Source organism: Ctenocephalides felis, unplaced genomic scaffold (genome assembly GCF_003426905.1).
Source record: "Ctenocephalides felis isolate EL2017-DRISC unplaced genomic scaffold, ASM342690v1 CF-g0.4_SCAFFOLD_01170, whole genome shotgun sequence".
NCBI lineage: Eukaryota > Metazoa > Arthropoda > Insecta > Siphonaptera > Pulicidae > Ctenocephalides > Ctenocephalides felis.
Genome location: NW_020537324.1, coordinates 78,801,841 through 78,817,960, shown reverse-complemented (window position 1 = coordinate 78,817,960; position 16,120 = coordinate 78,801,841). Strand labels below are relative to the sequence as shown.

The following is a 16,120-nucleotide window of genomic DNA, read 5'->3' as shown; positions in this document are numbered from 1 at the left end:
TTCCTCTACTCAAACTTGAAAAAAAAGAGTTTTGAACCCTAGAAGCCACAAATTAAAGAACAAAAACTTAAAATTATTATATCAAGCTTTAAAAACAATTAAGCATAATTTGGTCGCTAGTATGAGAGTATTTTCTATCAGAAATTTTGTGAGTAAACAAGGACACGTCTAAGTAGCAATTCGATAGATGTTCTCAGTTTTTTGAAATCATATTTTTATAAACAAATAGAAACAATTTGAATGTTTAAAATCAATTAATTAAATTTGCTTGGAAACCAGGAATACCAAGTTTAGCTTAATTGTTTTCAAAACTAAAATTGATATTAACAAGTATGTATCAACATGTATCTAATATTAATTTAAGGAATATTTTTTATTTAAAAATTTAATGTTTTTATTTATTCGAAACTTTTCTTTCACTATCATAACAATATTTTCATTCTTATATGTGAAAATGATGCATGATAACAATAATTATTTTCAAAGTTATTTAAATAAATCAGATAAACTATATTTTTTAGTTCTGCTAATTAAAATTAATTAATTTTGTTTACTATCTGTAAAATTGAACAATAAATAAATACAGTCAAACACTGCTCTAATCACACTAAATTTGCGGATAAATTACAGAATATTCGAGAAAAAAAATGATTTTCTATATAATTTGAAAACCGGCTAAAATCGGTTTTTGAGTAAAATTAAAATTCAAAAACCGGTTTTTCTGAAAGGACGGTTTTTGTATAAACTCTACTGCCAATTATTGCCTTCTCGATGAAGAACCGTGTAGTAACAATTTCCCATATTCCTTTACTATTTCCAGTCCTCCTCAAAGGCAGAGTAGCCTGCGAAATGGGCAACAACGAACTCATAATAACCGAGATCATCTTCCGAAACATCCTAAAAGACCTACCACCTGCCGAAATCGCGGCTCTGCTCAGCTGCCTAGTTTTCCAGGCCAATGCGAAAAGATCGAAATCCCCAAATTTTCCAAAAATGCATCGGCGAGATAAATGACATTGAAACCGAAATTATGCAAATCGAAGACAATTCGATGTGGCCCAGGATAACACACGACAGTCACAAGCTAAACTTCGGTCTCATCAATGTGGTTTACGAATGGGCGCAGAAGAAGCCCTTTTCGGATATAATGAGACTGACTGACGTCCAGGAAGGGATTATTGTAAGGTGTATACAACAGTTGAATGAGACTATTAGGGATGCTAAAAGTGCTGCTAGGATTATAGGGGATCCTGTTTAGGGCAGAAGATGGACGAGGCTTCTGAGGCCATCCAGAGGACATCGTCTTTGCGGCGAGTTTGTACACCCAGGATGATTATTCTGGTGTTAAGATTCTGGACGAAGATGATTCGGCGTATGATGTTGAAAAAATTTAAAATAATAAAGAAGTGAATAATATTTTGCGGGAAGGATTTGTTGAGATAGGATAGTGAGTTTGTGATGAGTATTTTGGAAATGAATGAAGAAGAAGACTTATTTGTTCAACAATGAATTGCATATACAATTGTATTTTTGGATATAGTCCTAAGTATTCGATTTTGTTTTTAATTATCTAACATGTTAGGTTAATATATATTGTTATTAGAAATTAAGGCTGTGATTTATAAAGTTTTATAAATATATTTTACAGTTTCAAAATTATATATAGATGTTTTTATTAATAACCTTATATATGCGTTGCCGTGGCTCAGTACTTATGATATTTACATTGAATCAATTTTTTTATTAATAATTGGGGGACTTTAAGGATTATGAGGATTATGAGTATGTTTTTTTAAACATTATATATATATATATAATATAATATATCTACTAGCCGACCCGGCCACGCGTTGCTATGGCTCATTATTTGTGATATTTACATGGAGTCAATTTTTTACTAATCTTTCTCTTTGCGTTAATCACACGATCGATTTTTAAGTATATATAAGTATGATTTTTTGAACATATATATATATATACATATTATATATACTAGCTGACCCGGACACGCCTTGATGTAGCTCAGTATTTATATTTGCATTGATTCAATTTTTTTTACTAATTCTTTAAGGAACGTTCATTAATCATGCGATCGATTTTTAGGGATCGACCCGGCCCCACTTTGTTGGGCTTATTATTTGTGATAATTACATTGAATCAATTTTTACTAATCATTTGGGGGACGTATATTAATCACGTGATCGGTTTTTAAGGAATTTTTGGAGCCTTCTGATAATACGTGGTGTTATTCAAAATTAACACAGCCTACCCTATAATTAGAAAAATAAGACTGATTTTAAAGTTTTAATAAATATATTTTACAGTTTTCAAATTCATGAGTATATATTTTTGAATATTTATTATATATACCTAGTTGACCCCGGCCACGTTTTGCTGTGGCTCAGTACTTAATTTACATTGAATCAATTTTTTTACTGATTCTTTGGGGAGCGTCCATTAATCACGTGATCGATTTTTAAGGAATTTTGAACTTTGAATTTTGAATACGTGGTATTAGTTAAAATTAACCCAAAACTCTCCCACAGAACATCACGTGTATTTTCAGTCCCTAAAAAAATCATATTTTTTTTTGATTTTTTGAAAAATTTTGGATTTTTTTTTTAAAAAATTCGTTTGTTTTAAATCTCGGGGGAAAATAAATATACGAGATATCTTATCTATCTATATATATATTTTTATATTTACTTGTAATTTATCCGGATTCGAAGCCCCTCTGACCGCTGGTAAAATCAGCAGCAACTTGCCAAGTCTGCTGGAACTTCCACATCGTTCCTGAAGCAATGTCAGACTTTGCTCCTGCAGCAATGCCACTTGCTCGGGAGCAGACACACCGCGGACATCTAATGATAAAAAAACATTTCTTTGGTAGAATTTAAAAAATGTTTGATATGTCTTATGGCAGATTTTACTACAACTGCCAATGACAACAATTTATTGTCATTCTATATCAAGGTTAGCAAAAAGGCGTCTTTCAATTACAAACATACTTTGCATGTATTATTTTATTTTTATTCATTTACCTGGTCGAAAGAGGACAAGAGCTTTTAGACAAGCTCCTTCCGATTGTCGACACGCATAGAGATGTATTTTGTTATAAGTCCCTTAGTCTTCTTGTATCAGATCGAAGGCTTATGCAACTCCTTGGCAACAAATCTGAAATAGGAATAAAATATTAACTATATAATATATAAACACCACACGTTTTGGTTAAAATCCTGAACTTCAACTATTAGCACTAGTTTTATTGAAAATTATGAAAGTTTGAATACATAATTCAGAATGAGATTTTATTCCTAGTAGAAATGAATCATGAATATATGAATTTGGGTTATTACCAATATAGTGCTTATATTGCCATAAGTTCGTTTTTAGATTCATTTCTACTGATTCCTACTAATCGGTCGAAATTCGTGTTTAAAATATTGAAAAATGTCGAAAATATTGGATATCTATCGAACTTACCTTCTTCAATAGGCAAATTCCATTGAGCAGCCGTCAGAACAAACAGTTCTGCCCAGGATTCCTCTAAAAGCAACGACTGGTCCCTCAGAGATAACTAAAACATTATATTCATACATATATATATATATATATATATATATATATATACTAGCTGACCGGCATACGTTGTTTTGTTAAGTGAGGTATATTCTAAACAATTTCTAGAGAATCAAAAATGTTAATACTTTAAGTGTATAAGGATGTGTCGCTCGAATGCTATTATACAATGAGGTATTATAAATACCAATGAGTGTATAATTATACAAATGAGATCTTTCAGAGCACCGTGTTTGAGAAAAATATGCCAAAGAGTGCATTTTCATATTAACATTTCAAAAAAGTTGATATTTTGAGTTTCTAATAACACTTGCTGCCCGTTTAATAACGTTTTTGTGTATGAATAAAACTACAAACAAAACTACTTACTACAATTTAATCATAATTGAATAATATTCACGTAAAACATCCTATTAAACGTAATTGAACATCATCTGTCATAAACGTTTGACATTTGACGTATTAGCCACCGTCCATTGTTTTATTTAAATTACGCTTCTACAAAAAATTTCAAATTAAAAATGTAAAGTTTCTACGCGATTTTGAAATAATATCTCACCTTTCCAACCATCTCTGGATTGGCACGAATTTTTCAAGACTAAGACTGGCCAAATCGGTTTAGCCGTTTTTGATTTTTCCCGAATCATTTGATCGAGATCTCAATATATAAATATATATATATATATTATATATATATATAAATTTATTTATTTATTTATTACCTGTGCGAATGAAGGTATCGACCTAGCCCATTTAACAGCCAAAAATAATAATTTAGCAGCAGATTCGTAAACGTTTTCTCCACCTGATGGTGTTGGTACAAACGATGTTGCAACCTGATTAGGGTTGGAGGATGTTGAACCGGTTAAGGGTAGTCCTTCGGTGGAAGTCACTTCGTCGTCTTTTGCCGAAACTGGGGATGTTGTGGATGAAGCTGGAAAAACAAAAATTTAGGAACCAATTCTCGGATAAAATAGAAATGGCAATGATATTTTTATGTTATGGGTCTATCTTCGTATGAGTTGGCTGTAACGAACTGTCAAACAGCTGTGAATTAGGTGTTTCACACATGAAACCTAACTTCACTTATGTGTTGTCAGAGAGTTGCATTTATAATAAAATTATTGAAGTAAAACTTCTTTAGGCGCGATATGGGTGTAAAAATTTTTTTAGGCTACACGGGTGTAAATCCGTACAAATGCAACGAAAACGCCAACGTGAAGTTGAACACTACGACGCCGTAAGCGCTGATGTCGCGAGTATCCACTCCCGTCATGTCATGCGTAAGTCGAGCGCTAAACCCTATATGAACTTGCATTAATTGAATCACGTTTTTTATGTTATGTCCTCATGGAATAAGACTTTTCTTAGAGAATAAATGTGTCATGGAATATAATAAATTTATACTGAATCTCGTTGAAGACAAAATAATATCTACTGCCACGGATATTTATGTAGGTTGCCATGCGACAGATCAACAATCATACATTCGTCAGCAGTTTCACAAAAATCGGTTATGAAATAATTTTAGTTCTGAATAATTTTAGTTCTGAATAAATTTTACATAATAACAACTAATATTGATGTAAGTGATGGCTTAGCTAATGGTTGTGTAGGAAAATTAGTGTACATAGAACGTGGCGATAATGATGAACTTCTAGGTTTATGGTTTGAATTTCCTGGTAAGATAGGTAACAAAATTAGGAAGAAAGCTGCACATCATATTCAAACTCTTAATATCAGTAGGACAGCTGTGCCGATTCTCAGGAGATCTTTATCTATTCCAATGAATAGAAATAAAACCATATTTGCCAAAAGAAATCATTTTCCTTTAGTGTCTGCTTGTGCACTCACAATACACAAATCACAAGGTGGTACTTTTGATGAAATTGTATATGAATTCAATAAAACACATAATCAGCAGCTTCTATATGTTGCATTATCACGAGTTACCAGCATTAATGGATTGTTCATCCTTTCTAAAACAACGACAAAAAAATTTATAATGGAAGAAAACGGCCAGCAGGATTAATGAACTTAAAAACTGAATTCCAAAGACTTTCAACTTGTAGATTAATAACACAAGAAGAAAAATTGAGTGAGATAATAAGTTTGAACGACATTTCATTGTTTTCCTTTAACTGCCAAAGTTTACGAGCTCATTTGCCTGATCTGCAAGATAAAGTGCTACAACGTTGTACGTTTTTGTTATTTTCGGAAACTTGGATTAATAATGAAGAACGAATTGATATTCAGAACTATTACTGCGTTACTCAATACAACGATCAAACTCAAGAGCAGGTGGTGTAGCTGTCTAATGTCTATCATTCATGTTCAGATACTCTTCATAATGCGACTCTTATGCAGTTTCTTGCGCCAACGATATTACTGGATATTCCTAATGAAATTACACAAGTAGGTGATATTACACACACAGAATCAAACATTAATTATAGTCGTCCTTTAAATTTCTCCCAATAAAAACATATCAAATATTATTGAATTTCTTCATCAGCAGTTACTTCATTTTTCTAATGAGGGTGCAAAACTTTTAAACACTAATCACAACGAGATACCATTAATTCTTGCTGGAGATTTCAATGTCAATTTTCGTTCAGAAGAATCTCAACCATTAATCGATTTTTTAAATAATAAATTTAATTTAACAATGAATAATTCTCCATTTGAATCAACCACAAGATATGGCACGACTATTGATGCAGTTTTCTCCAGAAATGTACATAGTTTACAAAGCAAAATTTATGTCTCTCATTTCACCTATTATATCATATATGAAATATGATAGCAATTAATCTATCGTTGTTGTTTTAAACTGTGTTATTGATGTTATGTGATTATTAATAAATGATTTTTTAAAATTCAAATATGATGTTTTTTTATTTTTATCTTAATTGCCTACTCATACAATATTAAAAGTTTTACTTCAATCGCGTGTGATCCTTACGCGCACTCTTTTTTTGATTTTTGCGCTTTTTTAGAGGTTAGCTTTTGACAGTTGGTTACTATTATAAACCCGTAAATATCATATTATTTTTATTTTATCAGAGAACTGGTCCTTTACATAATATTACAATTAATGATAAATAAAGAATATTTTTCAAAATTATTTATCAAAGTCATTAACCAAAGTCATTTACCAAAGTTTTTTACCAAAGTTTTTTACCAAAGTCATTTACCAAAGTTATTTACTAAAGTTATTTACCAAGATTGCTTACCAAAGTTAATTAAATTTTGTTTTTAAAGCTATCAAAAAAATAAAGGCTATTTTTACACACTAGAGAATTGAAGTTGAATGAAACAAGATTCAGCAAGTTGGCGTTGTTTTCTTTATATAGAAAATTATGACGACTTGTGTTTAAGTTATGAATCGTTATATACATAATTATTTATATATACATATATATATATATATATATATTTATATATATATATATATATATATATATTCTTTTTTTTCTCACCTCCAAAATTTATCTGGTCACTTTTCTTCTCTGAATTTAGTATAGAATTTGTGTTTGTTGGTTGTATTGGTATAGGATGTATTATATCCTTGTACGTTGTGTCCTGTTTATAAATTCCTGACAAATTATTAAAACCCGACAAAAATGGATTTAAACCTGCCAGGCTTGGACTGTCGAACAAACCTGAAAATAAAACAACATTTAAATTAAACAATTCACGTGAAATATCTCATCAATTGAAATATTGATCAAAATTTCTCTATGTTTTTTACGTAAGACAAAATAGCTTTCTGTTGATTATCTTAAGAAATAAATGATGTATAAGTACCAATTACTAAAGTTTACATAAAATATAATTTTTCGAATTATAGAAGTATTTTCGGAGATAAATCAAGTAGGCAAAATTATCTAAACGTATCCAGCGTCTTGTTTTGTTTCTTTATTTTATTCTTACTACGTAAGTTAAGAGAAGTTTACAAAACGCGTTTATTATTTTTTTATTGGGTTTTATTTAGATTTTTTATATGCATAATTACTTATTTGGTAAATAAATATATCAAAAATATATATAACACAGTTTACCTCCAAAATATCTTGATCCATCTATAACTGGAGCAAAGTTTGGATGATGTGGTATATAGTGACCGCTTGTATTAAACGGCAACGGCAAATAAAAACCTGAAACAATAACATAAAATAATTATATTCTTTATATTTTTTACTATACTTTTTCTTCTTTATTTTTTTTACCCGGATGATGTTGCACGCCAACCAAAGGCGCCAACATGCGCCTCGACGTCGTTTCTTGTGTCGCAGCCAACGTGTTTGTACCATGTAAATGGTACGTTTGATTTGGTGGTATATTACCCAAATTTTGTGTAGAATTGTGCTGCTGGTTTGGTAGACAGGAGCGAGGAGCCCTTTCGTGCTGGACAGCTAGAAATAATAAATATCAATGATAATAGGTCGGATACATATGTTTGTTGAGAAAGGGAAAACAATTTTAGGAAAAAGGGACGTTTGCACTATCTGCAGTAATATTAACGATGTTAAATATTATGCGAATTAAGGGGACGATTTTGTTGTAAAATAGTAAAAACTAAAAATGCTATGTGGTTGCTGTGCGATAATCCAATTTCGAATAGAATCCTGGTACAAGCACAACTACTATTCTTATACCAACAATATTTTACAGAATTGCCAGACAAATGCTAACTATTTTGACGTTCTTCTTAAATTTGCCATTTATTCATTACCATTAGGGAATGCAATACCGATATACCGAATTACCGGTAAACCGCCCGATTTTTCGGCGGTATTTTTACCGGTATTTACCCCAAAAATACCGGTATTTTCGGTATTTTTACATAAGACCTATTTGATGCATAATACACTAAAGTTTAAATTTCTCGGAACAAATTTATCTTTAAATTCCATAATCGCATAAATAGCTGTATCTTTAAGTGATTCTATAAGATAAACAAATGTCAAATATTATCTCAACTCGTCATTATACTGAATATTTATTGCTTTACAAAGGGCTTCATATCGTGTTACAATAAATAGATTTGGACTGATAGATAATGATGTTTGTTTCATCTTATGTAAAATTGTAACGGTTTTTTAAGTGATATTTGCACCAAAATATTTTATTATATCATACAGATTACCTGTGCGTAATCTTTATTTTTTTCTAACTTTATACATAACTAGCAAACCCGACGAACTCCGTTTCGCCACCAGATGGTTTCGTGAGAAAGATGAAGAAATTTTTTGTTTGTTTTAAATTTGAAAAGGAAAAATTTAATTTTATTGTACAACAGTAATGAATTTATTTCGATTACAAAAATGAAGTATTTTTTAGTTGAACTTCTCTAAGTAAATGAAAGTGAATCCATAATTAATTCGCAAATTTTCAACTAATTTTCTTAGCTATAAACGAAACGAAATCGTTTTGTGCGTTCTGGAGTTATATCGTCAGGAAGGAAAACCCGACTTATTTTTATATATATAGAAGATAATTTATTTGAAATTATTTAAAACAGTTACTGATTATTTTTATTACTCGAATTTTTAATTACGGTGCGGGAGTTCCAGCAGCTTGCATTAAGGCACGATGCCATGCACAACTAATATTCTCAGCTATAAACCTTGCGGAGCCCGAGACCTTTCCAACGAATGCAAAATTGTCGAAATCGGTTCGTGCGTTCTGGAGTTACTTCGTCAGGAAGGAAAAACCGACTTATTTTTATATATATAGAAGATAATTATGATAATTACTAAATATTTTAGCTTCTTATTACAATTATAAAATATTATTCTTCGAAAACGTTTTGAAGTTTGAAATTACTATAGAAGCATCACACTGTTTTAAATAACAATACTCAACAATTATAGTAACTTATTATTTATCTCGACATAGTATCCGGTCTTAAATTAGTGTAGAAACATTATTTTTTTTTTAAATATTAGAGATTATGCTAATTTAACACATCGGATACAGACAATACAGTTTATTATAATAATGCAATATGATCATTTATGAGTTTTTGGTCTTTCTTACTCATAAGTTTGTTTTTGGTGAAAAGTACTCAATATACTCGATAGTGATAATGAATTAATTAAATTGGATAGAATATTGTTAAATTATTAATTAAAAAAATAAACTTATTAGTTTAATTTATGGTTTTTATTGTTTAGTTGAATATAGTTGTAGTTTTATATATATATTTTTTTATTTGTACTAGTAACTTTCAATTTTGTTTACGTTTGTTTAAGATAATGAAAATACCGGTTATTTACCGCGGTATTCCGGTTTTAAAATGAAAAATTACCGAAATACCGGTAATGAAATTTTTCATCAGTATTGCATTCCCTAATTACCATCTTCTGTTTTTACTTGGTTAATGAATTTCATACAATTTTCTACAATTTCTTCCCCTGGTGTTTGTGAACCGCCAAACCTGAACAAACACTTTGGAACCTCCAAACGCCTCTTATTATTTGACAATACGAATGTCTGTGTGTTCGAGGGTTTTTTCCCGAAAGGGGATGGTTTTGTGTACTTTGCGACCATTTTGTGTTTATGAAATTGACAGGAAAAGTGTCGGAGGAATAGTGATCGTGTCATCAATTAGTTAGGATAATCGAAACTAAATGATGACACACATTGTTTGTCGAAACGTACATAGTAAATACACTGGTACATCGACATACGAGAGTAATTCGTACCGTAATTACGCTCGTATGTCGAACCAATTTTTCCTATATAAATACATTGAAATGCGTTATTTTTTAATGTTCTCTCTACTCTCCGGAATATTTTTGTCGATATTTTGCATTAGGATGCATAGGTCTATTTTATAATGCTCTTTTATATAAATTATTTTTTTGATCGGAATAATTCAGGTTGCTCTTTGTTTCTTTCGATAACTGTTATCCATTATTTTATAAGTCCAATTTTTATGATAAAATAACGATAGTTCATCATTCCTTAGAGTTTATGTCTCTGATTTAGGGGCAATATATACAAATATATATATATATATATATATATATATATATATATGTATGTACATATGTTCTGTATGTGTCATAAGGGGTGACGACCCTTGTTACCGCAGTCATGATGTCATGTCAATTACAAACCAGAGTATCACTTGTGTGCAATTAGTAATTTTTATTTCTACTGCACTGTATGTATATATATATATATATATATATATATATATATATATTAGGACTAGTAGGAGCAATGTTTACATCCGCCCTTATGTAATTCTAGACGTTCAACGTAATAATAATGTGAACTTCGCCACCTGCTATTTGAAAAGAAACGGACACGCGACCTTTTATCAAAAGCCACACATCTTTTCATCATAAATATACAAATATAAATATATATACAAAATATTTTGTTTTCTTGGATCCCCAATCAAAACTAAGTCTCCTATTTATGTAATGGAATGAACTATAAACTAATAAGAATAATTTATATCTAAATTTTGAATTGCACTGAAAAGCTTGAAACGTATGCTGAATTAATACAATTTATTTTAATATAATTATTTTTTGTTCTATTAAAATTTGCGTGACTTATATTATAATCATCCAGAGTGAGCACAGTTTATGTTTTTGCCAAAACTTGCTAATTTTATGTCTTGTTTTCCCATTTGAGGCAAATATTGAAAAAATTAGTGTGTATGTATTTTTATGCTCTATTTTGATGATATTGTATCTCAACTACGGCGGTTTAGAAGACAACTCGATGGCCGTCTTTTGGCATGTTTTATTAGGGTTTTTCCTATAACGACGATTTTTAAATTTGATGTTGAAAAGACTCCTAAAAGCTCTTTGCTCTTGCATACATATTTTGATAATAATCCGAAAAAAATTCTTCAGATGTCCATACAATAATCAAAATAAACAATGTTAGGTTTAAAAAAATTGTGAATTAACTTGTAAACGTTTTGAGTATTCGTTTCATTCTTCGGTATGTCGAAATTTATTCTTATTATTTCTATTTCATCTAATATTGCATTGATTATTGTGACCAAGGTTTGGTTTCAACTTCTTTTTTAGCGAAATATGCTTCTGTGAGTTGATTCATTCCATTAACTGAATACACGTTAAAATCTGAATAATAAATCTGAAGTATCACTTAGAGAGCGCCCTTCTAGCCTCCTTGATAATTTCGTGGTGAGCATTTGGAGTTTAATGTGTTTGCAAAGAAAACAACACAAGTACTTCGTTAAAGTGATACGATATTCGAGATGTGATTAAAACGAACTATATATATTAGGGTGGTCCTTAATATGGACATTTTCGAATTTCCTTGCTCTTAAGGGATCAAACGCTTCAAAATTGATAAATAATAGCTCTTAATATTAACTTTTAGATAGTGCGCAATTCAATCAAAGCTTCGTTTGGAAATATAATGGAACTAGCTGTAAGTGGAATTCTGTCTTAAGGCAATTAGGGCATCGTGTCTTAAGGCAAATTGCTGGAACTTCCCGTACCAAAAATTATTATTTTTTTAGAAACGATTAACATTTTTGAAAAAATAAGATTTTTGACAAACAATTAAACAAAAAATTACTTTTAAAAATTTTTTTTTTTTTTTAATTTTTTTTTTTTGAAAAAAAAATGTTTTCTTTATTTTGACATATTTTGAAAGATCTAAACTTTTTTTTAAAGCAATCGTACTGCTTTAACTGCATAAAGACGAAATATCAAACCGCGTAAGCGCCGCGTCGACGTCAAACGCGTAAACATTGGTACGGAACCCATAGGAATGTAAACCAAAATTATACTTATTGTTAAAATCTCTATAAAATATCTGATAATTTGATGTGCATATGTCTAATGATCATTTTTGACCGCCAAATGGCATTTTTTTTTACTTTTTTTATTAAATCTCCGAAACCGTTAGACCTGCCTTTATGAAAATTTGATCGGTTCTTCACCTTGTCAATACAAGTAAAATTAAGAATTATTAAAATCGGACGCTCCGTTCTCTTAAAAACTGAGTTACCGTTTTCGGCACTTTTTGCCTCGTATCTTCGGAACGGCTAGACCTGCCTTCGCCAAAAACTAATCAGCACGTCTCCTTATCAATACGAATCGAATGTTTTTTGAATTATTCAAATTGGTTGATCGATGTTCCCGAAATCGTCGACGAAAATTTGTATCCGCACATACATACACGCACACACACACACACACACACATACATCCATTTTTTCTAAGGTATGCCAAAATATTCAGAAACCTTTGAAACGTCGAGAAATGCAAAAATTTTCATTTTCGATTTTTTTGCGATTACTATAACTTGCCCTACGGGAAGTTATAAAATTTCTAAAATTTTATAAAATATTTGTTAGGTATAATTTAGCGACAAATGAATTAAAAGTGAAAATTTGTGTCATTCTTTATTGAAAATTTGACACTCTGCAAAACAGGTTTCTTATTTGATCTGTAGAGCGTCGAATTTTGAATAAAACTCATTCATTGGTACGCTAAGTTACCTAAATACCTAAAAAACATTTTTAATTTTTTTTTAAAAGTTTTCCATTCTATTTCCATTCAAAACTTTGATTGAATTGCGCACTATCCAAATGACAATATTAAGAGCTATAACTTTCACAGAATTTTTTTTAATAATTTGGAAGCATTTGAGCCCTTGGGAGCAAAGAAATTCGAAAATGTCCATATTAAGGACCACTCTAATATATATATATACATATATATATATATATATATATATATATATGTATATATTATAATTATGTACGTTTTGACAGTACATATACGATCGTATGTCATCATTTGGCAGATCACACAAAAAAAAGTGTGAAATATTTTTACATCGGTTCACTTAAATATGAAGCATAAAATAATTAAATAATTATTTAGTCAAATAAAAATAATTTTTCCAAAATTATATACTTTTATTTTAGCTACTTCTTTTATTATACTACTTTCTTATCGTAAAATAGTATAACCTGCTTCGTCTTCACTACTGTTTTGTAAAAAGTGCCTTTGAAAAAAAGTTTAATTTTACTTCTTGGGTATCAAAATTATTTTTCAATGGCTTATAGTTTACTTCTTTCACAAAATCTCAATTTGCCTACATTCTTGGAACCGATTTAGAACAGGGTACCCATTATTATTACTATTATAATTATTTTTATTATTATTAGATTCAATCACAAAATGAATAGCAAATAAATATGATAAGAGGGACTTGGTTCGTGGGTAATGTTTTTGACAGAGTACTCATTGTCGAAATGTATCAAGTGCGAAAGTGCACACTTTTGCACTTTGGGGGCGAACTTCGACTTAAAACAGCACTTGATACAGGACGATTGTATCTGACACTGTATAAATAATATAAGGACACACACACACACACACATATATAATCTATATATAATCTCGGTTCGGTTCAAGTAAACAGAAAAGTTTTTTCTAAAAAATTGAAATATACATCAATGCACCAAAATAGCGAAAGATATAAAAAAGTCAAAATCAAATCAGAAAAACTGAATGAAAGGACTGGAAAGGAATTCGCTTGATTGCCGATTTACTCAAGAGAAGTAAATGCAGGGAATTGATATCCGAAGTTTCGAAATTTGCATTATAATAATAGTAAATAAGGGCGGAAAAGGGCTAAGGGTTGACTAGTGCTTTTACACTATGGATTGTCTTTAGACACACAACCATTTATCATTATTATTTTTATATAACATCAATTGTATTAACTCATTCGACTCGGATGACGCCGATCTCGGAATTAGCGAGTGGAATGGATTTGTGGGAGATGGGCAGGTCGCGTCAAATTTAGTAAGCGACGGAAAAAAAAATAAATTGAGAGTTGGGTTTTGTTTGATGGGATGTTTTTGCAATGGGAAATATTGTTCAAATAAATTTATAAAATTTATCACTGAAGTAAAGGTTAAATATATTATTAATCGGCAATTTTATTTAATTCCCGAAAGATTAATCTTTTATCGACTCACCGTCTTTCCGCATGTTCGCCTGCAGACATTTCGAAAATCTGCAAGCCTGACACTGATTTCTCCTCGAAACGTCGACTATGCAATGACCACCTTCCTTACAGGAATACTGCAGGTTGCGACGCATCAACCTGAAAAAAATACGCCTTTATTACATATAAATGCTTATATATATATATATATATATACGTGTAAATATTTTTTTACCTCCTGATGCTCCGTTTGAAGAATCCTCGACATCCGTCGCAAGACGGAACTCCGTAATGTTTTCCGGAGGCCTTGTCGCCGCAAACCCGACACAGGCCGTTGCTTCCGCCGGAAACCGCGCCTACGGATCCGGAGTCCGACATTTTCTAAAATAATTGATAATTTATAGAATTTGCTTATAAGATGAACTGTGATAATTGCAATTATTGTTATATTGAAGGAACAAAGAACATACGATTAAGAATATATCTATGCATATAAATAAAATTGCGAGAGTTTGTTTTTAATATTGAAATTGCTCTTTAATACATTCATATGAATATAAATAGGGTGCATAACCAAAGTAATATTTTTATTCATCTGTCAATTTCGATTTTGACTGGTAGCTGATATAATTGGGCGTAAATTGGGCTACTTTTATTTTAAGAAAAAGTATCTTATCCCATCTCATCTCTTCACAAAAATTCAACAAAAAAGTTATTAGTTTGTGGACAAAATTGTTTGACACATTTTTGTGTAATGTTATATATTGTAATTCAAATGTCTCGTAATTTCTATTAGTGATATTGGCAATAGTGTTCTCCTACTATAACTATGTATCCGCCATCTTATATTAATGTTTATGTTTAAACTATGTAAAATAATTCTCTTGCTGCTGAAATGCGATACAAGTAACATTTAAAATAAACTGAGTAATTTTAAGGAAGCATTTTTATTTTACCACATGTATAGGAGTTAAAACTTGTATAAAGAAAATTATGATGGTGGTCTTAGAAAATTCGTTAAGATTTTTTTAACTTTTTAAATTCTTTCTTTTTGTAATACTTAATTTATATAAAGGATACAGCGGAGTTTAAATTTCTGCGGGTAAAAAGGTCAAAACATCTAAAACAAATAAAGTTACGAATGTTTAAACAACAATATTTGAAAGTAGTGACAAAAAATGTATTAGCAAGCATCACCTTGATTTTGACGACATTTCTATCGAGAAATAAACAGCAATATTTGGAAATCCACAACAAAAGTATTTTTTTTTTGTTGTTAGTTTTTCTGGTTTTGAACACTATTGTTTAGTTTACGAAACCTTAATTTTTTATATACGTTATTAATAAATTAATTATTTCATAAGATGTATTGTTAAATTTAACTTAGATTCAGGAGTTTTTTATTTTATTATTTGTGTGGCGTAAAAAGGACATACTAAATCTTTCACCTTGGCAAAGGTGTAAACAATAAAAAATACCAAATAAAAAGTAAATTAAGTTAAAAAAAATGCACAAGAGATAAATTGAATAAATAGTTATTCCGATTCTGATGATGAATATTTCTGACGAA

The 16,120-nt window shown here is 30.2% G+C and overlaps 2 protein-coding genes across 2 annotated transcripts in view; one reads left to right on the top strand and one right to left on the bottom strand.

Moving 5' to 3' along the window:
- The window catches only part of LOC113367687 (fatty acyl-CoA reductase 1-like), a 6,285-nt gene extending 5,275 nt beyond the window's left edge, over positions 1 to 1,010 (top strand). Inside the window, exon 9 of the mRNA XM_026609268.1 lies at positions 821 to 1,010. Coding sequence (XP_026465053.1) covers positions 821 to 1,010 — 190 coding nt within the window. The remainder of the gene's footprint in view (positions 1 to 820) is intronic.
- A 1,514-nt stretch (positions 1,011 to 2,524) lies between these two features.
- LOC113367686 (photoreceptor-specific nuclear receptor-like) lies at positions 2,525 to 14,928 on the bottom strand. Its single transcript, XM_026609267.1, has 9 exons — positions 14,786 to 14,928; positions 14,582 to 14,709; positions 7,812 to 7,997; positions 7,644 to 7,739; positions 7,062 to 7,244; positions 4,302 to 4,513; positions 3,406 to 3,577; positions 2,707 to 2,861; positions 2,525 to 2,569 (listed from the first exon to the last, which is right to left on the bottom strand). The coding sequence occupies exons 1-9, from the start codon at positions 14,926 to 14,928 to the stop codon at positions 2,525 to 2,527; spliced, it is 1,320 nt and encodes a 439-aa protein (XP_026465052.1).
- Between the last annotated feature and the right edge of the window lie 1,192 nt (positions 14,929 to 16,120).

Excerpts from the sequence above, each read along its gene's own strand:
- LOC113367686 (XM_026609267.1), bottom strand. The coding sequence starts at position 14,928 with ATGTCGGACTCCGGATCCGTAGGCGCGGTTTCCGGCGGAAGCAACGGC. Across the intron at positions 3,578-4,301 it reads CGATACCTTCATTCGCACAG|TTATCTCTGAGGGACCAGTC; the intron begins GTAATAAATAAA and ends ATAATGTTTTAG. Across the intron at positions 2,862-3,405 it reads CGACCGATTAGTAGGAATCA|ATGTCCGCGGTGTGTCTGCT; the intron begins GTAGAAATGAAT and ends TTTTATCATTAG.